General features: G+C 37.7%; 2 protein-coding genes across 3 annotated transcripts in view; both read left to right on the top strand.

Moving 5' to 3' along the window:
- Positions 1-14,425, top strand: part of Spag16 (sperm associated antigen 16) — an 848,530-nt gene extending 834,105 nt beyond the window's left edge. The window contains exon 17 of the mRNA XM_051154139.1: positions 14,114-14,425. Coding sequence (XP_051010096.1) covers positions 14,114-14,289 — 176 coding nt within the window. The 3' untranslated portion in view covers positions 14,290-14,425. The remainder of the gene's footprint in view (positions 1-14,113) is intronic.
- A 614-nt stretch (positions 14,426-15,039) lies between these two features.
- The window catches only part of Vwc2l (von Willebrand factor C domain containing 2 like), a 206,390-nt gene continuing 197,035 nt past the window's right edge, over positions 15,040-24,394 (top strand). For both annotated transcript variants that reach the window (XM_051154138.1, XM_051154137.1), the window contains exons 1-2: positions 15,040-15,774; positions 18,026-18,495. In XM_051154138.1, the coding sequence (XP_051010095.1) occupies positions 18,106-18,495 (390 nt within the window). In that variant the 5' untranslated portion in view covers positions 15,040-15,774; positions 18,026-18,105. The remainder of the gene's footprint in view (positions 15,775-18,025; positions 18,496-24,394) is intronic.

Raw genomic sequence — 24,394 nt, 5'->3', positions numbered from 1 at the left:
CAGTTTATTTCAAAATATTTCCCAGGAACACATGTAAGTCCAGCTGGAAACCGGGGCTGCACTCCCAAGGATGTTTACTCTGAGTCATGTTGTAATTTAGTAAGGGAAGCTTAATCATAGTGGGGACATGACATTGAAGCAATCAATAAAAATTCATCCAGAGGTATTAACGCATGACGCAGATGATAAGAGCATGAGCCTTGAAGTCATAGGGATCCCAAATCCGGATTCCACTAGTCATATACTGGGTGGCCTTGGTGAAGTTGCTTTAATCTTTCTAAATCTCATTTTCTTCCTCTATAACACAAGGTATACGTCCAGCACTGTCCAAAAGAAAAATACTTGAGATATTATTGTAGTCACATTTTCCAAAAGGTAAAATTGACAATTGTTTTAACATATTGCACATATTTCAAATAGAAATCAAAGTTGATTTTATTAAATATATACTTGAAGTGAGATTATTTTGATATGTGATCAGCATAAAATTATTTGTGAAGTACATAACTTTATTTGTCCATGGGAAATCTTTGATATTAGGGGAGCATTTTATAAGCATAATGTACTCTAGTTCTTCTGGCTGCATTTCGAATCCATAGCACAGATATAATTTTACCCTATAGGGCTGTTGTAATGATAAAGTGAGATAATACATTTAGACGATACAGGACGATACTTGAAAACAACAAGCCCTAAAACTGGTTGTGACAACTATTATTATGACCCAATGAGACTGTTGATTACAACACTATCCTTGTTGTTGGGACAATACACAGATATTTGTCATGACAGTTGCCCCTGAATAAATGCAAGACTAGGAATGTAGAACACATACATTGCTGACCATATGAAAGGTAGCAATAAAGTGATGCACATATTCCCAGTAGGAGGGGCTTCTAATGATGTAATGTATAAAATGATTGAAGAAAATAATGTGAACTGGAATTTATTGGGTGGGTTGGCTTTTGTCAAGAAAATATAGTCGGGCACTATGCAGACAGCTAAGGAAAATAGTCCACAGGAGACATTAATAAAATGAAGAGTTCAGAGCTGGGCGTGGTAGTGCACGCCTTTAATCCCAGCACTCGGGAGACAGAGGCAGGCAGATTGCTGTGAGTTCAAGGCCAGTATGGTCTACAAAGCGAGTCTAGGACAGCCAAGGCTACAAAGGGAAACTCTGTCTCGAAAAACAAAAACAAAATGAAGAGTTCAAAGGTAGTAAGTCTATACTTGAGTGTGCAATGTGGGCTTAAATCAACTGTGGAGGTAGTAAAAAGCATACCAAGATGCTTGACTTCTTCTAATGTCAAACTAGAAATACGGAAAAGAGCACCAACTTAGGACCTGAAAACTAACAGATATATGATAGCCATTTCTGTTAAGAACATGAGTGCCTTGGTTTTAGATATTTACAATGTAGTAAAGTCAACACTGGATGAAACAATTGAGGTTGACATAGACAGTAAATTTAAGAGCTTAACTCATAAAGAATTATCACAGTTAATATGAGTCTTCATTTATGAGAGAAACCCTAATAGGTGTGTGTGTGTGTGTATGTGTGTGTGTGTGTGTGTGTGTGTGTGTGTGTGTGACATTTGAGTTTCCCTGAGTCTCCCATTTGTCCTGTGTGAAGGCTATCTGCATCATAGGGTATATGTGAAGAACATGGCATGTAAAGTGCAAGACTCCATTCTTTCTGTTCCCCATATTTCATAGGCATAAATGCAAAAGAAATGGAGCCATATGCTTTTTCTAAAAAATAGGCCCAAATATATTTGTACTCTAATAACAAGCTATAGCTTCAGGTAAGCATGTCTTAAGCCTTAATTATATCAAGCTTTATGATTGTTAAAAAATACTGGGGTAATAGGGATCATAAATAGCTATTGACTTTGGGAAAAATTTGTCTGGGTAAGGAAGGGAGTTAAGAATTGAAAATTTTGCTGGGCAGTGGTGGCACATGTTTTTAACTCTAGCCCTCTGGAGGCAGAGGCAGGTGGAGATCCATCCACCTGAAATCTGTGAGTTCTAGGACAGTAAAAAGCAATTTTCCAAGCCCAGCACGATGACACACGTCTTTAATCCCAGCACTTGGGAGGCAGAGGTAGGCAGATCGCTATGAGTTCAAGACCAGCCTGGTCTTCAAAGTGCAGGACAGCCAAGGCTAACACAGAGAAACCCTGTCTTGAAAAAAAAGGTTTCCAGGCAATCAAAGCTACTCAGAGAAACCCTGTCTCGAAAAACAAAATTTGAAAAGCTTAAGATAACTCATGACATGACATCCTTAGAGGTATGCTGTCTAAACCTAATTACATTTCCACACACATAGATACCAAAAGTTCATTAAAAATTCTTTAGTTTGAAGAAGTGCCATTTTTCTGCAGATCTGAATTTTACTAAAAGCATTAACCAAAGATTATACTTTCAGGGATCATTTCTATAGTTCATTACTAAAATCACTCACAACATAAAAAGTTTTATAAGATATTTGTACATAGTTTCTTTTTAAAAGTGCAATGTTTTATCTGCATGTTTTGTTGGCATGGGATGAAGAGTTTAATATTTGGTAGTTTATACTACATGATTTACACTTCAATAAAATGATGCTACTCTGTTTATAGATTAAGTCTTTTATCACCTTTTCAAGAGGGTATGTTGAAAATTATGCCTACATTAATATGTTCACATATTTAGGTTTTTGTGACAAATCCAGCTGAGACAGCTTTTTTCAGAGGGTATTAATAGAACTGTTTTTCCCCTAAAAAATTTGCTTATTGCTACAATATAAGTTAGTTTTGTTGTTTACATAAAGTTACATATTTACTAGAAACAAATACTTAAGAAACCCACAAGTTTATAAAGATCAGTTATCTTATTTAGTATCAGAGATTGGAAGACACTTAGTTCAAAACCAAATAGAATTTGTACAATCATCAATAATATAGGGTAGATAGGACAAAAAGTAGAGTGAATCTACTCCCCAACTTAATACCTTAATTGTCACTCACAAGGTTATTTTTAATTCACTGGTATAGAATTTTGTATATAGATACAAAGTAAGTTTAATTTTAGATACAGTGGGATAGAATTCAAATTTAAGATTATTCTTCACACAGTATATATATTTCTACTCTAATATGAGATATTGTACCCATATAGCTCAATTATAATACAACGTTTACTTCCAGTATTTGAAAGTGCAATTGCAGGCTGTTTGGGATAAATAATTTATACAAGTTAATCGTTAGTTGATCGAATCATGGTCATATCAATTATTAGTCTACTTTTATCATAAGAATATACAACTTAAGTGTAACAGATAGATATGATTCTATTAAAAGATAAGGTAAAATAGATAAGGTCTGCAAAAACCTCAGAGACATACAGAATATAGCATTTAAAATGTTTTTATTATTTTAAAGATTCATTAACAATGAGACAGGTTAACTTCTGGCAACACCCAGCCTATCTCAACGGGGATGATGAGCATCAAAGAATCTCCCTATGGAGATGGCTTCAAATGTGGCAAACAAGCCACTGGGCAAAATGTCTTCATTTCTACCACAGACAGAATTCTGCCTATAAAAAGGGCAAGCTTGCATGCAGACAGAGTGGACAGCCAAACTCTGCCAAGACAGAGTAAGCAAGTTTTCAAGAGTTCCTACCTCACAAATATGTCTGTCAGATATATTGAGCCAGAAGGCTGAAGAAGATGCTCCAAATTTATAGAGTTTTGGGTGACTGTCCAAGTAGCAAACTGTCTCTGTCATCTTCTCATTTGGAAAACAGCTAACCTGCACCCCCTGTATATTCAGGTAATTAATTTTATTCCTTCTCAAGTCTCTGATGGGGTTGAAGACCAGATAGTTTAGTTTTGCAGTTAAACTTAGTTGTTTAGGGGTTAAGATGTTTTTAGGTCTACATAGATGTTTTAAGTTGATAATGATGAGATATATGATAGATATTGATTTACATTCAGAATTTTAGATGCACCAATGAAGAAAAGATGTTTTCTTCAAGGCTGCCAAATACAAATAGGTAGTTTATTGTATATATGTGTAATAATATAAATGTATATGTAAAATATAAAAAATAAGTGTTAATCATGAAATAATCTCTCATAATCTCTCACTGCTGATATACACTGAGTCATATATACATGAAATATATATACTGATATGAATATTCCTCCAAAATATTTCTTGGTGAAAACTTGAGGTAGCCTAATATCCTGAATGAAGCAGATTTTCAAAAATCAAATTCAATGGGTGTTTAAATATAACATGTTTTATTTTTTTTGTTGTTTTTTTTTATTAATTTATTCTTGTTACATCTCAATGTTTATCCCATCCCTTGTATCCTCCCATTCCTGCCCCCCCCACATTTTCCCATTATTCCCCTCCCCTATGACTGTTCCTGAGGGGGAGTACCTCCCCCTATATATTCTCATAGGGTATCAAGTCTCTTCTTGGCTACCTGCTGTCCTTCCTCTGAGTGTCACCAAGTCTCCCCCTCCAGGGGACATGGTCAAATGTGAGGCACCAGAGTACGTGAGAAAGTCATATCACACTCTCCACTCAACTGTGGAGAATATTCTGACCATTGGCTAGATCTGGGAAGGGGTTTAAAGTTTACCTCCTGTATTGTCCTTGGCTGGTGCCTTAGTTTGAGCGGGACCCCTGGGCCCAAATCTGCCTATCATATTGTTCTACTTGTAGATTTCTAGGACCCTCTGTATCCTTTTATTTTGCTATTCTCCCATGCGTCTCTCATTTAGAGTCCCAATAGGATGCCTTCCCCCTCTGTCTCAGTTTCCTGGTAAGTGAAGGCTTTCGTGGGACATGCCCCTTGGGCTAGTATGCAGATATAAGTGAGTATATACCATTTGATTCTTTCTGCTTCTGGGTTAACTCACTCATTATGATCATTTCTAGCTCAATCCATTTATCCACAAATTTCGGGAATTCCTTGTTTTTAATAGCTGAGTAGTATGCCATAGTGTATATGTACCACAGTTTCTTTATCCACTCTTCTACTGAGGGACACTTAGGCTGTTTCCATGTTCTGGCTATTATGAATAAGGCTGCTATGAACATGGTTGAGCAAATTTTCTTGTTGTGTGCTGGAGCATCTTCTGGGTATATTCCAAGGAGTGGAATAGCTGGGTCTTGAGGAAGCCCTACTCCCATTTTTCTGAGATAGCACCAGATAGATTTCCAAAGTGGCTGTACTAGTTTGCATTCCCACCAGCAATAAAGGAGTGTTCCTCTCTCCCCACATCCTCGCCAGCATGTGGTGTCGCTTGAGTTTTTGATCTTAGCCATTCTGATGGGTGTAAGATGGAATCTCAGAGTTGTTTTGATTTGCATTTCCCTGATGACTAAGGAGGTTGAGCATTTCTTTAAGTGTTTCTCAGCCATTTGATACTCCTCTGTTGAGAATTCTCTGTTTAGTTCCAAGCCCCATTTCTCAATTGGGTTATTCGGTTTGGTGGTGTTTAATTTCTTGAGTTCTTTATATATTTTGGATATTAGACCTTTGTCAGATGTAGGGTTGGTGAAGATTTTTTCCCAGTCTGTAGGCTGTCGCTTTGTTCTCTTGACAGTGTCTCCTGCCTTACAGAAGCTTCTCAGCCTCATGAGGTCCCATTTATTAATGGTTGACATTAAGGCCTGGGCCGTTGGTGTTCTGTTCAGGAAGTTGTCTTCTGTGCCAATATGTTCCATGCTCTTTCCCACTTTTTCCTCTAAGTGGCTTAATGTCTCTGGTTTTATGTTGAGGTCTTTAATCCACTTGGATTTGAGTTTTGTGCAAGGTGACAAATATGGGTCCAGTTTCATTTTTTTACACATAGACCTCCAGTTAGACCAGCACCATTTGTTGAAGATGCTATCCTTTTTCCATTGAATGGATTTGGCTTCTTTGTCAAAAATCAAGTGACCATATGTGTGTGGATTCATATCTGGGTCTTCGATTCGATTCCGCTGATCAACCAGCCTGTTGCTGTGCCAGTACCATGCTGTTTTAATTACTATTGCTTTATAGTACAGTTTGAAATCAGGTATGGAGATTCCTCCAGAGCACCTTTTATTGTACAAGATTGTTTTAGCTATTCTGGGTTTTTTGTTTTTCCATATGAAGTTCACAATTGAACTTTCAATGTCTTTAAAAAATTGTGTAGGTATTTTGATAGGGATTGCATTGAATCTGTAGATTGCTTTTGGTAGGATGTCCATTTTTACTATGTTAATTCTCCCGATCCATGAGCAAGGAAGATCATGCCATCTTCTCAGGTCATCTTCAATCTCTTTCTTCAGAGTTTTGAAATTTTTTTCATACAAGTCCTTCACTTGCTTAGTTAGGGTAACTCCTAGATATTTTATATTGCTTGTGGCTAATGTGAAGGGTGTGGTTTTCCTAATTTCTTCCTCTGCAAGCTTGTCATTTGTGTATAGGAAGGCTACAGACTTTTTTGAGTTAATTTTGTATCCAGCCAATTTGCTGAAGGTGTTTATCAGCTTTAGGAGTTCTCTGGTGGAATTTTGAGGGTCACTTATGTACACTATCATATCATCTGCAAAGAGGGATAATTTGACTTCCTCCTTTCCCATTTGGATACCCTTGATCTCCTTTTGTTGTCTTATTGCTCTGGCTAGAACTTCGAGTACTATATTGAAGAGATATGGAGAGAGTGGGCAGCCTTGCCTTGTTCCCGATTTGAGAGGAATTTCCTTGAATATCTCACCATTTACTTTGATTTTGGCTATTGGCTTGCTGTATTTAGCCTTTATTATGTTGAGGAAAGTGCCTTGTATCCCCGATCTCTCTAAAACTTTAAACATGAATGGCTGGAGAATTTTATCAAATGCTTTCTCTGCATCCAAGGAGATGATCATGTGGTTTTTTCTTTTCAGTTTGTTTATATGGTGGATTACATTGATGGATTTCCGTATATTAAACCATCCCTGCATGCCTGGAATGAAGCCTACTTGGTCATGATGAATGATATCTCTCATGTGTTCCTGTATTTGTTTTGCAAGTATTTTATTTAGTATTTTTGCATCTGCGTTCATAAGAGAAATTGGTCTGAAATTCTTTTTCTTTGTTGAGTCTTTGTGAGGTTTAGGTATCAATGAGACTATGGCCTCATAGAATGAATTTGGTAATTTTCCATCCATTTCTATCTTTTGGAGTACCTTGAAGAGTATCGGTATTAGCTCGCCCTTAAAGGTCTGGTAGAATTCTGCACTGAAACCATCTGGCCCTGGGCTTTTTTTGGTTGGGAGACTATCGATGATTGCTTCTATTTCTGTAGGGGAAATGGGACTATTTAGCTTGTTTATCTGTTCTTCATTCAACTTTGGCAAGTGAAATTGATCAAGAAAATCATCCATGTCCCTTAGATTTTCAAATTTTGTGGCGTATATGCCTTCAAAGTAGGATCTTATGATTCTTTGAATTTCTTCAGTGTTTGTTGTTATGTCTCCCTTTTCATTTCTGATTTTGTTGATTTCAATACTGTCTCTCTGCCTTTTAGTTAGTTTGGCTAATGGTCTGTCTATCTTGTTGATTTTCTCAAAGAACCAGCTTTTGGTTTTGTTGATTCTTTGGACTGTTTTCTTAGTTTCTAACTTGTTAATTTCAGCCCTGAGTTTGATTATTTCCAGGCGTCTACTCCTCTTGGGTGTTTCTGCTTCTTTTTTTTCTAGGGCTTCCAGTTGTGTCATTAAGACGCTTATGTGCGATGTTTCCAATTTCTTTTTAAAGGCACTTAGTGCTATGAATTTTCCTCTTAGCACTGCTTTCAATGTATCCCACAAATTTGGGTATGTTGTTTCTTCATTTTCATTGAATTTCAGAAACTCCTTGATTTCTTTCTTTATTTCTTCCCTGACCCAGGTGTCATTTAGCAGAGAGTTGTTTAGTTTTCACGTACGTGTAGGCTTTTTGTTATTTCTGTTGTTGTTGAATTGCAGCCTAAGAGCATGGTGATCTGATAGGATAAAAGGTATTATTTCAATCCTCTTGTATCTATTGAGGCTTGCTTTGTGACCTACGATGTGATCAATTTTGGAGAAGGTTCCATGGGGTGCAGAGAAGAAGGTGTATTCTTTCCTGTTTGGGTGAAAGGTTCTATAGATATCTGTTAGATCCATTTGACCCATGGCATTGGTTAATGATGTTATTTCTCGGCTTAGTTTCTGTTTCAATGATTGATCCTTCAGTGAGAGTGGGGTGTTGAAGTCTCCCACTATTATTGTGTGGGGATCGATGTGTGGTTTAAGCTTTTTTAGGAGATCTTTTACAAATGTGGGTGCCCTTGTATTGGGAGCATAGATGTTCAGAATTGTGATGTCACCTTGGTTGGCTTTACCTTTGATGAGTATGAAGTGTCCTTCCTCATCCCTTTTGATTAATTTTGGTTGAAAGTCTATTTTGTTCGATACTAAAATGGCTACGCCTGCTTGCTTCTTGTGACCATTTGCTTGGAATATTTTTTTCCAACCTTTTACCCTGAGGTAATGCCTTTCATTATGGGTGAGATGTGTTTCTTGAATGCAGAAGAATGTTGGATCTTGTTTATGTACCCACTCAGTTAGTCTGTGTCTTTTTATTGGAGAATTGAGGCCATTGATGTTGAGAGATATTAATGACCAGTGACTGTTAAGAGTTTTAATTTTGATGTTGTTTCCAGTCGAGCGTTTGTGTAGTTGTGTTTTTGCCATGGGATAGTTATCTATTTCCTGGGTAGTTTTGGTTGTAGCTTGACCCTTTGGGATGGAGTTTTCCTTCTAGTACCTTCTGTAAAGCTGGATTTGTGGATAGGTACTGTTTGAATTTGTTTTTGTCATGGAATATTTTGTTTTCTCCATCAATGGTTATTGATAGTTTTGCTGGGTAAAGTAGCCTGGCCTGGCATCTGTGGTCTCTTAGGGTTTGCAGGATCTCTGTCCAGGCCCTTCTGGCTTTTATGGTCCCTGCTGAGAAGTCGGGTGTAATTCTGATAGGTTTACCATTAAATGTTATTTGGCCCTTTTCCCTTGCAGCTTTTAATATTTTTTCTTTGTTCTGCATGTTTTGTGTTTTGATTATTATGTGGCGGGCAGTTTTTCTTTTCTGGTCAATTCTATTTGGTGTTCTGTAGGCCTCTTGTATGTTTATAGGCATTTCTTTCTTTAGATTGGGGACATTTTCTTCTATGATTTTGTTGAGAATAGTTTCTGGGCCCTGGAGTCTGATGTCTTCTCTTTCTTCAATGCCTATTATCCTCAGATTTCTTCTTTTCATGGTGTCCTTAATTTCTTGGATGATTTGTGTCAGGAGTTTTCCAGATTTGGCATTTTCTTTAATGGTTGATTCAATATCTGTGATTGTATCTTCTAGACCTGAGTTTCGTTCTTCCATCTCTTGGGTTCTGTTAGTAAAGCTCACCTCTGTGTTGCTCGCCTTCTTCTCTGAGGTCTCACGTTCTCGTTTTTCTTCCGTCTGTGTGTTTATCATTGAATCCATTTTTATTTTCAGATCTTGAACTCATTTTTTGATTTCTTTCATCTGATTTTTTGTATATTCCTGAGTTTCTTCCATTGCCTCTTTATAGGTCTTCAGAGCTTGAACCGTTTTAGTTATTTCTTTCATCTGGTTGTTTGCATTTTCCTGCAATTTTTCCAGTTCCACTCTATGTGCTTCTTTTATGTCTCTCACCTGTTTGTCTGCATCTTCCTGCATTTGATTACGAATTTTATTTGTTTCTTCCATTATCATCCTCATTACTAAGGATTTGAGGTCATTTTCTTGTATTTCCGTTGTATTTGAGTTCTCTGGGTTGTTTTCTTTGGGATAGCTGGAAACTGGAGACGCCATGTTGTTTTGGGGTTTTTTTGCGTATGCTTTTTCATTGTCCTTTAGAAATCTTACCGTCTTTGTTTTTGTTGGGTAGCTTCCAGAGTTGGATGGAGGGTGTCTGACAATAGATTCACTTGTTTTCTTATGATTTCCCTAAGCTGCGAGCTCAAAGCTTCACTGGTGTGGATGTTAAGAGGTTAGCCCTGTTGTTAAGGTCTCTCACAGCCAGTGATCTTCAGCCCCCCTGTGCTGTGGATCCCGCAATTGTTCTGGGTCTCTGAATGAGCGTTGGGTCAGGCCAAGGTATCCACAGCCTTCCGTGTTCCCTGCCAAGTCCAGCCAGGAGCACTGGGCCCGAACCACGGGCTGAACTCAGCTAGATTCTCAGGGCCTGAACCATCTGCCAAGCTCAGCTAGGGATTCTGGGCCCAAAATGCACACAGGGTCCAGCCAGAGTTTTTGGGCTGGGACTACGCACCAAGCTCTGCTAGGGCCTTTTGGCCCAAAGTGCGTGCTGTGGTCAGTTATTGACTCAGGGCCCGAACTGACCACCAATCTCAGCCAGGAATTCTGGATTCAAACTGCACACTGTGTCCAACCAGAGTCTTAGAGCTGGTGGAACCGAGCGCTCTGTCCAGCCTGCGCCACAGCAGGAGAACTGCGGCTGCTCTGAGTTAGCGCCAATGGTGGAACCAAGTGCTCTGCCCAGACTGTGTCACTGCAGGGGAGCTGCCACTGAGCTGAGGTGGTGCCTAGGGTGGAACTGAGTGCTCGGCCAAGCCTGCACCACAGCAGGAGAACTGCGGCTGCTCTGAGTTAGCGCCTGTGGTGGAACCAAGTGCTCCGCCCAGACTGTGTCACCGCAGGGGAGCTGCCGCTGAGCTGAGGTGCTGCTTAGTGTGGAGCTGTGCACTCAACTAAGCCTGCACCACAGCAGGGGAGCTGTGGCCACACTGAGTTAGTGCCTCGGGCAGAATTGCTTGCTGGGCCGGGCCAGTACCCAGGACTCTGGGGCCGAATTGTCCGCCGAGTCCAGTCTGGGTCCGAAGGCTCCACGCGACCCAAATCCTGCCCCGAGTCCCCTCTCCCGCAGCAACTCCCACCAGCCACCACACCAATTGCCTCCACCGGAAGGCTATAAGCTGCAAACCTCAGCCACCGCTGCTGGTGCCGCTGGTGCTGCTGCCTCTGCCGCTGCCGCTCCGATCAGAGAAAATTCATGCTCCTCCCATCTGCAGGGGCACGCAGGTCTTCCGCACCCTGGTCCCTCTGAACCGTGGAGCACTCCCGCTGCCGTGATGTTCGGACCTCGGTGTTCCTGTCTCAGAAATCTGTGCAATTCCCTGAATTGTTCACTGGAGCCTCCAAACGCGGTCCACACTGCTCGCCGCCATCTTGGATCCTCTAACATGTTTTATTTTAATGCACTCATACATATATGTGTGTGTGTATAAAGTTTTTGTGTTTCTGCATGTTGTGAAAGTAGAAGGGAGCATGAAAAGGGAGAGTGGAGAAGTGATAGCACAATTCACGTGACATGATAGAGAAGCCCTGAGTAGAAGGAAAGTGACCAGATACGCCAGGAAAGTGAGGGCAATGGGGCACGGAACTGTATTTTAATAATAAGAAGAATGACGTAAAATGAATACCTATTAAAACCATTACATTGCATGCTAATTCAAAGATCTAGTAAAAAAAATCACCTAACTGTGAATATACCTTGGATAATTTTATTTTTAATGAACATTGATAAACTAGCTTATATGTTTTTTCAGTCATATTCTATATATATTTAGAATATATACATTCATAACTTGACATACATAATTAGATATACAATGAAAAACAGAAATTAGTGTAATTTATGATCTTTTTTCACCCTTTCATGTTTATTTACCTTTTTTAACTTTTGAGGTTATGATTTCAAGTTTCCCCCCTTCCCTTTCCTCCATCCAGACCCTTTCATATGTCCCTTCTCTCTCCCTTTCAAATTCATGCCTCTTCTTTCATTAATTGTTATTGCATTCTTATGCTTATATGTACATGCATATGAATATTGCTAAATAAAACCCTTTTGTTCTGTATATTACTTGTATGTATGTTTCAGGCCTGGTCACTTGTATTGGATAACCCATTGATGCACTCTTCCCTGGAGAAGACTATTTCTCCTGCTCTTGGGGTTCCTTAGTTGCCTGTGGTTCTTTGTCTGGGCTTGAGGTCTTTCCTACCATAGAGAAATAAATCAACTTTAGTGAGTAATGTTGCTCCAAGTGTTCTGACACTATTTAAACTTATATTTCTATATTATCATTCCATTACCAAGGTTATAATGTAGATATTTTTAAGGCCTGTTGATTTTGTGTTGAGGTTTATGTGTTTACCATAGAATGCGTATGAAGGTCAGAAAGCAACTTCTAGTAGTATGTTCTAGTATTATAGATTTATTTATAAGGACATATACGCTATATAGATATGTCTAAAGGTATATATACTAGAAACTTTTAAATATTTACCTACTTTTAATATGTTTATTATAATTCTTCTAAATCATTGTGTAAAAGTATCAGGTTTTTTTACTGTACAAACTTTTCAGAGATTACCTAAATCCCTCTAAGTACATTTAAATCTGACTTTTACAGATTAAATTACAACAAAAATAGTGGTTTCAAGCTAAATCCTTGTCTTTACAGGCTTTGGTTCTGTAAGAATCTAAATGTTTTTTTAAATCCAGTACTTTTTCATGGCCATTGTATAAAAACCGCAAGAAAAAAATCCCTTTTATTTGAGTTTCAGGAAAGTCACAAACAGCAGCTGCCTATAGAGTGGGGCTGGAAGTGAAGTCCATGTGTAATGCTGCTGTCAGCAAAGACTTAGAACAAGAGGGTAATAATAAATATTCACACCTGCTGCTTTGGACACTCTAATCCATCCTAAGGATGTTTGCTGTGTCAGGCTTTGTTCTACATGAAGAAGCCTAGTAGTTATAAAGGTCTGCAAATAGACCATATTTATCATGGTTAACTTTACTCTCAAAGCCCCTCTCCATTTTGGGAGCAGTCATGACGATTTGAGGATGATATGTGATGAAATATTTCACCGTGGTTTTCATTGTGATGGCATTCCTGAATTCTTACTATGAAATGGACACGTTCCCTTTCAGGGTGTAGCACCTACCCAAATTCTGTTCAGAAGGCATGACTGATTCAGTGCCATCAGGATGTGGAAACATGGTGGATACAAGTCTGTAGTTCTGAAGTGATTATGCTTGAATGTTAGCCTTCCCACACACAATAAACAACTTGCTTAGCCTTCCCAGGCCTCTTTCTTCGTCCTTGTGGTGGTAATACTGCTAGCTCTTCTACCACTGGGTCCCTCTAAGAATCGTAAAGAACGATTCACATCTAGTACCTAGTCTGGTATTGGAATGTTAAAGGAGTTTAATAAGTCTCAAACACTGTTGCTGGGATGATAATAATCTTTTAAGTATGATTAGATAACCCCATGGTTATTAATATTTATGTTCTAACCTCAGGTGGGCATATTCTACTGGAATTTACCAATAAAATTATTAAAATTAGGCTATTTTAATTCTTTGGTACTCACTAAAAATATAAAAATAATGAAAATGTCCCACAGTAAATATGGATTACCATGTATATTTTAATTTACAAGAATTCAGAAATTTAAGTTAAAGTAAAGGACATGTAATTTTGAAGTAGAGATACTCATTTTTCATTTCAACTCCAAAGAAAATGTACTGAATTCATAAGTATCCCAGCTGTTATAAATATATATATATAATGATTTTGCAGAACTGTAATAAATATATTAAAATCAGGTAAGTGCTTTTTAATTTCATAGGATAAATACCTATAGTTATATCTACATAAAGCATATGTTCTATTTTCCATTTAGAAAGTTATTCATTTAAGTTGTTTTAATGTATTTATTTGAAAAATAAAATTCTCTTCTTTAGTTACTCTCAATCTCATCTCAAAATGATCTGTCAATCACAAATATAAGAAGAATGATGGGACATGTAATGACCTTCGAATGTTAAGCAAGTAGAGCTTCAAGCTTTTATTCTAAATGTATCTGACTTACGGCACAAATCATTTTTGTAGTTAAGATGACTCTTAACTTCATATTTTATGGGAGCCTAATATAAAAATAAGTCTGTTGAGTCACAACCAAAACAAAATAAAATGTTGTATTATTTACATGCTGTGACTGGTTGAGACAAAGCTCTCTCTGCTTCCCTCTGTCCCAGGTCGAGTCTTAGCTCAGGCGAGCGCCAACGGAATTATCCATTTGCTGGACCTTAAATCTGGGCAAATCCACAAACTGGTGGGCCATGAGAGTGAGGTGAACACTGTGGTGTTTTCCCGTGATGGGAAGAATCTGTATTCTGGAGGTTCTGACGGCACCATTCGACTGTGGCTCTGATTGGCAACAGCAACACGCCGATGCAAAGGGCATTCCCTCTAAACCTTAAAAAAAAAAAGCCTCATAGAGTCTCCTCGCAAGCCAGTAAGCAACTGGTAAAAACAACCAATAAATAACGTATTTGTTTTAAAACAAGCTTGGGTGAATACTACATGATCCATGCTGTTACAAATAAAAATTACAACTTTTTTCTCCTTTATCTGTCTGTTTTTTTTCCTCCCGTCCTCTTTTTCTCTTTTTCATTTGGTTATGAATTTAGAGACAGGGCATCTTTGCTAGAGGGTTGGAAGAAACAGCTTTACAATGACGCCTAATGACAGACTAGATGAATTACAAGACATTGATTTTTTAACGTAGGAGAACAAACTGCAGGAAAACGCGGCTACTCCCCCCTGCCCCCAAATCAAACCCGAGCTGTAGAAGACCCAAAGTTGGATTATGTATAGCACAGAAAAATCTTTCTATAGCCGGAGGGTCAAATAGAGTCCGCAAGCATACGTTTTCACAGATTCTTTGACAATGAGTGTGCTTTATCTATTAGCAATAACCAGAGACTGCAGATGGCTTAAATCTAAATGCAAGACCCCGGAACTTTCATCTCTGCAGCCCATGCAAGAATGCATTAGGTAAAATCGCATCTTTCTAATTTTTTTATTGTGATTTAAATGCAAATAAGTGTCTCGCACGCAGAACCCCCCCACCCCTCACTCTGCTCCCATCCGCTGTATCAAGTGACTGTTGAGACAACACTCCAGCCAGGTCCGCGGAAGCAGCTGGGGGTTTTGACCAAGCTGGGCTCAGAAGCCAGTTGTTGGCGCTGTCCGTGGTGCTGAGGAATTCCCGGCTGCCGGCAGGATGAGCTCCGAATCAGCAGTCTGCAAACTGCTCCCAGTGACGCCAAACCACAGCTAAAGTTGCGCCTTTGCTTCACGTCCACAGTTAGAATCTTCTGGTGTGTGAGGAGGGATTCAGTCAACACACTGTGGACGATGCTGATGCTTCTGCCGGTGGAGTGGGCTTTAAGCTTCAGTATGCTGTTTCTATTTGTGATCCCCAGAGCCTAGCCAAGTCACCTCTACTGCCGTAGCAAACACTGTGTAAGTGAGCCCATGTGTGGAGGAGGCGTAATCAGCCAGGAAATTTCATAGAAGGATCTAAGAAAATGCTAAAAATAAGTTCAAGATGATTCTGCTACCGGGGTCCGGATTTCCAAAGGACCAGCATTGCTTCTTGCTTTGAATTCTGAAGACAGGTCCAGAGCCTATTTCTATGTGTGTCTGCTGTGTTTCTCTCTGGAAGGGTGGGAGACTGCTTCTTGGCTGTGTTTTGAAATGGGAGGTATAGAGGATGGATTGCCTCTAATTCATGCCTGAAAATGCATTCTTTGGGTGACTAAAGAGGACCGGCTTTCCTAAGAGATACCTGACCTTTAAGTTCAGATCGGTCTGTGACCCCCAGCACCACCATTAACCTCAGAGTGACTAGGTAAGTGAATCTTATGGCATGAGTTGTGTTTGCTTTCTCAAAAAAAAAAAAATGCAGTCATTTAAAATCATATGTAGCAATACAGGGAGGGGGTAAAGTTTAGCTGGGAAGTGATCCTCAGTTTAGCAGTGTTTGCATTCTTATTTAAAATCTTCAGATAATGCTGTTATTCTCTTTCTCTAACCTCCCTCTTTTTAATAGTATTTTAAATGGCACTACAGCATATTTATTACAATGAGGGCTCTTTAAAAAATAGCCTAAGAACTTTGTTTTATTTAAAAGATATGTATTCCTCATAATAAAAGCATGCTAAATGTTAATATGAAGCAGACACCCCACCCCTATTTTTATCTTTCAGTTTACATTTATTATAACCTTGCACATTGATGCCTACCTGTGGCTTACAAAATGATCGTTTTATGCCTGGGTCATTTTAAAGCAGAATCCTGCACGTATTTCACATGGCTTTTCTTGTATGTATTGGTAGACGCTGCTGGATACTGTGAGGAGGCACGGTAGCTTCCTTGCCTTGCAAGATAAACTTTCTACATATGTGAGAGGTGCATAAATGTATGCTTTAATTAGTAAAACATATTTATGCCTTTCCAGAAGCTTCTGCTATGTTTATGGCCTCTGTAGTAATTTAGAAGAAAAAAAATGCTTTGTCAAAGGGAGCTTTCAGCTTCTCAAGTAGAATTGTAGGTTTGCATTTTCTTGTTCTGTCATGACTCATTATTTTTGACATATTTTAAGAGAAATCCATCTTCTTTACCATTACCCCAGAGGAATTCACCCAAAAGGAATTCTAATATCAGAGAATATTGGAGGAACACTAATACCAACCTCCTCTGAAAAGAGAACGTGGATTCATTGCCTTCCATTTTACTATTACCAGAATTTGCATACCTAACTTAAGATGCAAATATATTCTAAGAGTTTATGAAGTTTCCTAACATCATCTTCATATTTAAAATTATCGTAATTGTATGCTATCCTGAAAAGAAGTGGCTTATCACTGTTCTTAATATTACTTGGAAATAAAAACAATGAATAAAACTTAGATATCTTTAAGTGCCCTACATACAGTCTTAGTGATATTGGCATAAAGCCAATAGCATTTAAATAGATGAATGGAATTTTTACAATGATTGTTCTTATCTATTAATCTATAAAATTATAGTTTCCCCAGATCCTTTGCATAAGTTAGCTACTCTAAATATTCAAAGGAGATCCCACCACCACTTACTACCAAATATGAGCACTCAGGAAACCTACAACAGTAACCCAGATAATAAGGCATATAGTCTGTGCGTGTAGATGCTTCATTATTATTTTAAGAAACTTTCACATAAAGTTTTTCCCCAACAGCTTTGTTCAAATTAACTGAATGCAAATACTTTGGTTATTTCAAATGAGTTCTATTTTCAATAAAATTTGAATGATATTCATATTATATGCAAAGAATGAACTTCAAATATTACATGACCATTAGATCGTCATTGCTATAAAAATCTGTAGATATATCTTTCCTGCCCACTAGGAGCTTACCTCCTGCATAAAAATAAAGCTGTGGCCAATAGTATAAATGGTTTTGTTTTTAGCTAATTGGTTTCAATAAATTAAAATTTGAATTGTTTATTTTAGACATATTTTCTCTTATCCACCATGATTTTTATGCTATTTGTTATATTCAATGTCTTCCACAATCCAGAATATGAGCATGAGAAAGAAGCCTTTTTTTCTAGATCCATCTCATTTAAACTCACATCCAACTGTTATTTTATTTCTTTTAATTCCCTTGCTTTTAGAATTCAATGCTTCGCCTTAGTCTCCTGTTTTATGCAGATTATTTTAACATCTACATTCTATTACTGATTCTTTCAATTCAAAGAAAAATAGGGATGTGATTTCAAATAGCCTTGAACTATATGTCAATACCTTTTAAGGCTCAGTAAAACCACTTCTTATAATGTACTATGAGGCAGACCATTGAAACTCAAAAGGAACATTACAAGCTGAAGGTCCCTAAGTAAAATAACTCCATAAATGACCTTCATTAAGAAACATATGTTACCAAAGTCCACTATTCAAACTTTACAATAAAGCATAGGCAGTTGGATGAGCTTAGCTTATTTGAAGTCTCAGAATCTTCCAAATTGAGCCCATGAAAACAATTTAAGATCATGGGCTTAAATGCATCTTTATTCTCTTTATATATATGTCGAATTACCTTTTAAATATTTATTTTCAGCCCACCCCTCTTGCATTCCCATGGAAGGAGCTGAGTGTATTTAATATTAGGAGAACATCCAGAAGTCTGTGAGGAGGGGGATGGCTCTTCATACTCATGAAGCTTGCATACTTCTATTGGTCATCCCTGGATTGGTCACCTCTGCTGCCATCAGTCACGAAGACTATCCTGCTGATGAAGGTGACCAGGCTTCCAGTAATGACAATCTGATCTTTGATGACTATCGAGGGAAAGGGTGTGTGGATGACAGCGGCTTTGTGTACAAGTTGGGAGAGCGGTTTTTCCCGGGGCATTCCAACTGTCCGTGTGTCTGTGCTCTAGATGGACCGGTTTGTGACCAGCCAGAATGCCCTAGAATCCACCCGAAATGCACAAAAGTGGAGCACAATGGATGCTGTCCTGAGTGTAAAGAAGTGAAAAACTTTTGTGAATATCATGGAAAAAATTACAAAGTCTTGGAGGAATTTAAGGTATGAGTTACCCTCCGTATTTATTAAATTCTAATGTTTACTGTGACATGCTTAGCAGATTATATTAAAAGCAAAGCTAGAAAACATTAAAAAAAAATATGATCCTATGTAGGACAAGTAGCGCCACTGTTGGCAGAAGACCAGTTGGCTCATCGGTCTGTATTTCACAGAAATTTTTTTATTTGGAAATCTTCAACTCGCGCATTATATCTTTTCACCTTTTTAATCCTCAAAAAATTCCTTCTGTGTTTCTACAAAATGTGGTCTTAGAGGTAGAGGGTTTGGAAGATGTATCTGTTAAACTAATTTTCATATTCTGTTAGTTTTCTGGCTTATTAGTCTGTATTTGGGGCCACTTACCAATGGCCTTGACATATTTGTTTATGGTGTAGACATGTACATGGTGAAGAAAGGCACCCAGAGCTGTGATCGTTACATTAACAAAATGCATTGGACCTACCTGTTATAGAGCAGGGCTCTTGTTCAGCTCTATGCTCATCAGATGTTTTGCTCAAAGGACTTGGCAAAGAACTGAATTTTCATCATGGCCATCAAAAAAGAGAAGCTACTTATTCAACTGCATGACATGAGTTTTCCTTTCATCCTATGTCTTACTTCCAAATAACATGGAGATTTTTTTGTTAGTTCTTGAGTTCTTTTTTATCTGATGGCTAACTTTAATTAGAATATCCTACAAACCACATATGAGTCCTGGTGGCGTGAACTAATACATTGAGTATACACTTCTCAATTGTAATGACAATTTGTGCCTTGGAGTGTCTTTCATGCTGAAAGCTTAATATGAAAGGCTTCATTTTATCAAAGTTCTGTCAAATGGGTCTCATAGCATTATAGGTTAAAAGCAAAAACAAAAACAAAAAGAACAGTTGCAACTGATCCTAAGTGTGCTTGTTTAAATTTGAAAAAAAAAAAAAATGTTTAGACCTGAACTAAGTTCTCTGTCCACAGAATAAAATGGTGCCAGAAGTCAGCATGTGACAGAAAGAGTTGAACTGATCATCATTAGGGACTTTGGTGTATGACTGTTTTATTGTATTCAGTCCATTCTGTGCCATGAGTTCAAACTCATTCTAGTTTCTACAGGAATCTCTGACTATTTTCCCTACAATCTTTTGGATCTAAGGAAAAGGGTTTCAATGATTCTACCAACCTTGTCAGATGTAAGATGTTAGGGTTACTCTTTTGTGCGTGGTCAAACTCTGTTGTGCAATATGAAGAAGTAAAAGCTGGAGATCTTAGGTAAAGCCACCTTGACAACAAATGACAATTAAGAGCATATTATCATATACTGACTAATGACTATATGCTCTTTAAAATATGGTATATGTTTTGGCATTAACTCTTTCTACTTTCAGGTAGTAAAAGTAACTATAGTACTCAACACATGGTTTGTAGAGTCATGAACATAATCTGTGGCCATCCCTTCTAATGTGTACATATATTTAGTGTAGCATTTGGTTCTAAAAGTAATATCTAGCCCAAACCAAAATTTGCAGGAAATACAGTTTTTGGTAGATAAAATTTGTCAATCAGCATCTAATATATAAAAGAATAGTCTGGTTTATGAATTTAGTAAATTTATACTTAGAATGCTATAGTTTTTCCCTCTGCTTACTAAATTTACTGAAACAAAAGTATAATTTTGAGGGCTAGAGAGATTCTTCAGTGGTTAGGAGCCCTGCTGTTTTTCCAGAGAACCTGGGTTTAGTTCCCAGCACCTAAATGGCAGCTCACCATCTGTTCCTCCAATCTCAGGAAATCTGAAACCCTCTTCTTGGTGCCTCAAGTACCAGACATACAAATGGTACACTGACATCCATACAGGTTAAAGGGCCATACACATAAAATAAATAAATTTTTTGAAAGGTACCTGTATTACCATCTGAAACAACACAAACAAATATGAACAAAATATTGATTATTCTTGTGCTCCTAGTTATAGCCCCTTCACGCAACATTCTTTGATATCGAAGCACTGGACCTTATCTCTGCCAAAGGATTATTAAATATATTTTTAATAAAATAGATTCCACTCTATCACAAACATATGTTCAAAAAATCCTGTAGATACTATCTAGGACAAATTATTTAAAATGAAGAACTAAGAGTAAGGAAGTTTAAGTCACCTTCCCCCTCCCCAAAAAGTCATCCATTTATTTCTTAAAACTACTTTCTGACAATTAAATCTATTCAACTTCCCAAAGCACTTTCATGTCAAGGTCAGAAACAGCTAGCTGGATTTGAAGCGCAAATTCCTCAGTGGGATGTAAGATCTAAGCCACAATAGTAAGACTATAAAATAGCCGTTATAATGATTAGGTCCCTTGTGAAGAGATGCTGAAAAGTATTTAATAAAATATGGAGTCATTGGGCCCAGGACAAGCAGAACATTTAAGAACTGAATAAATGGTTGTTCTCCATTCTCCATTGTTCTCAAATAAATACCTAGGGATTTACTCCAGGCTCTTTGCTCTTCTGAGTCTTTGCTTATATTTTATAATTGAAACTCAATTTTAAAAGCATTTCAAATGAAGGAATTTAATACCACTTATTAATTTTGTACGTGTCTACATGAGCTCACTAGTTTGAAAAAATTGGATGAAACAATCATCCAATGAGCATTTGTTGTACTGTTGGTAAACAAGACGCTGTAGAGTCTAGACTCGCTCGTTTTGGAAACCAAGACGTCTAGAAGTTAGAGTGTTCACAAGAAAGGCACAATTGATGTACAACTCAAATGAAATGAAAAGCAGTCAAAAGTTGATTTTATTGACCTAAGTGTGGTGGCACATGCTTGCAAGCTCAGCATTTGGGAACTGGAGGCAGGAGGATTATAGGTTCATAAGGCCAGCCTCAACTACACAGCAAGGCCTTTTTTCCCCAAGTAGAAATGAAGTTCCATTTACAACTATGTAGTTCCTACGTGTGCTTAATATTTATGGTGTATAAAGCTTATCAAAGTATCGTGATGCCTGCCAAAGAAAGACTTCTTTCTTCAAGGTTGTTGATGTTGAGGTTGCCTTTTAAAGTGATTGAAGTTGATATGGGGAAGGCAAAGTTGAAAAGGAGAAGCGTCTGGTGCCAATTCAGGGCCTGGGAAAAGCAGGACCTGAAGAGGATGCAAGACACTGGATCTGACTTACATAACAAAAGAGAAGTGGGCATGTGTTGACACTGGATGACAGCAGCTAGAGAAGCAGACCACAACACTAAAAAGTAGATTAAATATGCTCATGAAAAGGAAATTTTCAGAATTATAAACTTTCCTAAAAAAAAAAAAATGTCCCTTCTAATATAGTTCTAAGATACAAAATTTTCAAAAAATTTTTAAAAATTAAAAAAAAAATCAATATTACTGTCATGTATGAGGATAGTCTTCAGGGTAATATCTGACTTCCCACGAATCATCTAGAGCAGTGGTTCCCAATATTCCTAGTGCTGCAACCTTTTAATACAGTTCCTCGCTTTGTGGTGAACCCCAATCAAAAATATATTTTCTTTACTACTTCATAATTTTACTACTGTTATGACTCTTAATGTAAATATCTGATATATGGGATATCTGACATATGTGACTCCCAAAGGACACATGGCCCACAAGTTGAGAACTGCTGGTCTAGATTCGGTTCAGCGGCCTCTCTGAATCCCTCACTGTCAGAAATTCTGCCCTGTGCCGTTCCATAGGGAGGAGTGCATTTTCATCACTGTTCACTTTTCTAAGGCCCATTTTAATCATCTATTTAAACAACTTCCAGGTAAGAAAGCCAAAGCATCAGGTCACATTTATTTAACTAAGGTCGTACAACAAACAATGGGAAAGGTAGAAGCCCCGCCCATGCAGCTCCCCTCACCTCTCCTTTGGCTCCCTCTATCACATTATAATGACACTTATGCGACAGAGCCACCTTATCCTTCTCCTACAACATACACTTCTTCTATCACCAGAACTCAAAGAACCCTGTGAGGCTATGAACAGTGCGTTTCTTTTTTCTCCTTTATTCCAAATTCTAAGAATCATAAAAGTAACACAACGGGCATTCACTTCTTCTTGTTTTTGTTTTTTGTGTTGTTGTTGTTGTTGTTGTTGTTGTTGTTGTTGTTGTTGTTGTTTTGGTAAGTGGCATAACAAGCCAGATCATTTAGATGCCTTGGCTATTTCAGTCCGAAGGCAAACTAAAATGATGCTTCCTGAAGTAGGTCTCGGACATGTATCCGTCCCGTCTATCTCTGGTATTAGTTACGAGGTTTCCTCCTGAGTGAATGCCAAACATCCTGTTGTACTTCAAACATTTATGATTAGTAAACTCATGCACAGATTGATCCACATGTTTCCTGATGGGAAGGACAATGCTCTCTGTAAAGGCTCTGAAGACTTTCTCCAGCTACCAATGCAGGTGTTGGAAATAGATGCCTCCATACTCTTCTGGAAAACTCAGAACTCGCCAGTATTCTGGTAATGTTGTATTAACATGATTGCCTTAAGCTTTTATGATTTCCAACCAATATGGAACAAGAACCTACTTTTTAATAATAAAGCTTATAAGTAATAAGTTATAATAGCATATAATGGCATACATTGAAATCATTCATTAGAAATGTAAAGGTCTACCTCAGCTTCATGCTTCACCATCTTATTCAGAGTTGCCCAAAGGAGAAATAATTTCTTATTTTGCATAGCATTTTTATAACTCTCATCTGATAGATTTGGCCTTTGTGGATATTTCTTTATACTTTAAAATTTGTACCAATTTAGCTTCAGGCCATATGCTGATGGTTAGACTACATGCACCTGAAAGGGGCATTGGCTTTAGCACTGAACATTTTACTTTGAAGTGATTCTCTGTAGTCAGTATCCAATGACCAAAGTTCAGATTCCAGATTTTCCTGGGTTCTTCCTTCCCTGTTGGGAGCAAATTCTGTGCTATTCTTATAAGTGGACAAAGACAATTGATAATACCTACTTCCTATTTTATATTGGAAAGATTTAACAAAAACATTTTTCCAATACTCATTTATTATGTATGTTGTGAACCTTCAACAACAACAAAACATGTTTTTAGGCCATGGTAACCTGCCTTGCTTATGCCCTGAATTTAATACTTAGTATTTAAATTCTGAAGAATTAATCAGAGGGAATAAAATTATTCAAAATTCAGAATGCTTTGCCAAATCATCACATCCACTTTTTTTTAAATCCGAAGACCTGTCGAATTTAGAATTGCCCTATCTTTTTGATACGTACATTCAGAAAAAGGCACAAACCCCAGCTCTGTCAATAACCAGTATTCCATAATTAGTGCCTACTATTATAACATTCTAGCTATTAAAATATTTAAGTTGGAAGTATTCCTCTAATTCTATTTGAGAAATGTGTTTGTTGATTGCTTATTTTTCAATATGGAGAAAAATTGGGAGGTAACATGTTTAGGGAGCTGAGGACCAGCTTTGTTAATGAAAGGGGCAACCAAAGCTGGAGGAAACAGCCTGAAAAAACAAATACACCCAATACACTTCACCCTAATTACCTGCTCTCAAACCAGCTCCTATGAAAGGCAAGGAGCTGAGCAATGTTTTATCACAAGGTAAATCAGGCAGAGCATTTTTTCAGAAGTGTATATGTTGAATTGGCTTCATTGTGTTACCACTTCTTATGAAAACAGTCTTGGAATTTTTAAAATTTTCATAAAATATGCTAAGCCCAGGAAAGAAATCAGATTTATATATATATATATAAAAAATTCTTGGTTTTGAAAAATCCCCAAAACAAGAGAACAGATTACTATGAATAAAGGATTTTTCAAGGGGGTAGAATATCTCTTTTGCACTCAAAACCTATCTCCTGATCTTCATTTTTGAAAGATAATCCTCTGGCCTGTGG

The sequence above is a fragment of the Acomys russatus genome, chromosome 12, assembly GCF_903995435.1.
Source record: "Acomys russatus chromosome 12, mAcoRus1.1, whole genome shotgun sequence".
NCBI classification, from domain to species: domain Eukaryota; kingdom Metazoa; phylum Chordata; class Mammalia; order Rodentia; family Muridae; genus Acomys; species Acomys russatus.
This window is presented reverse-complemented; position numbering and strand designations above follow the sequence as displayed.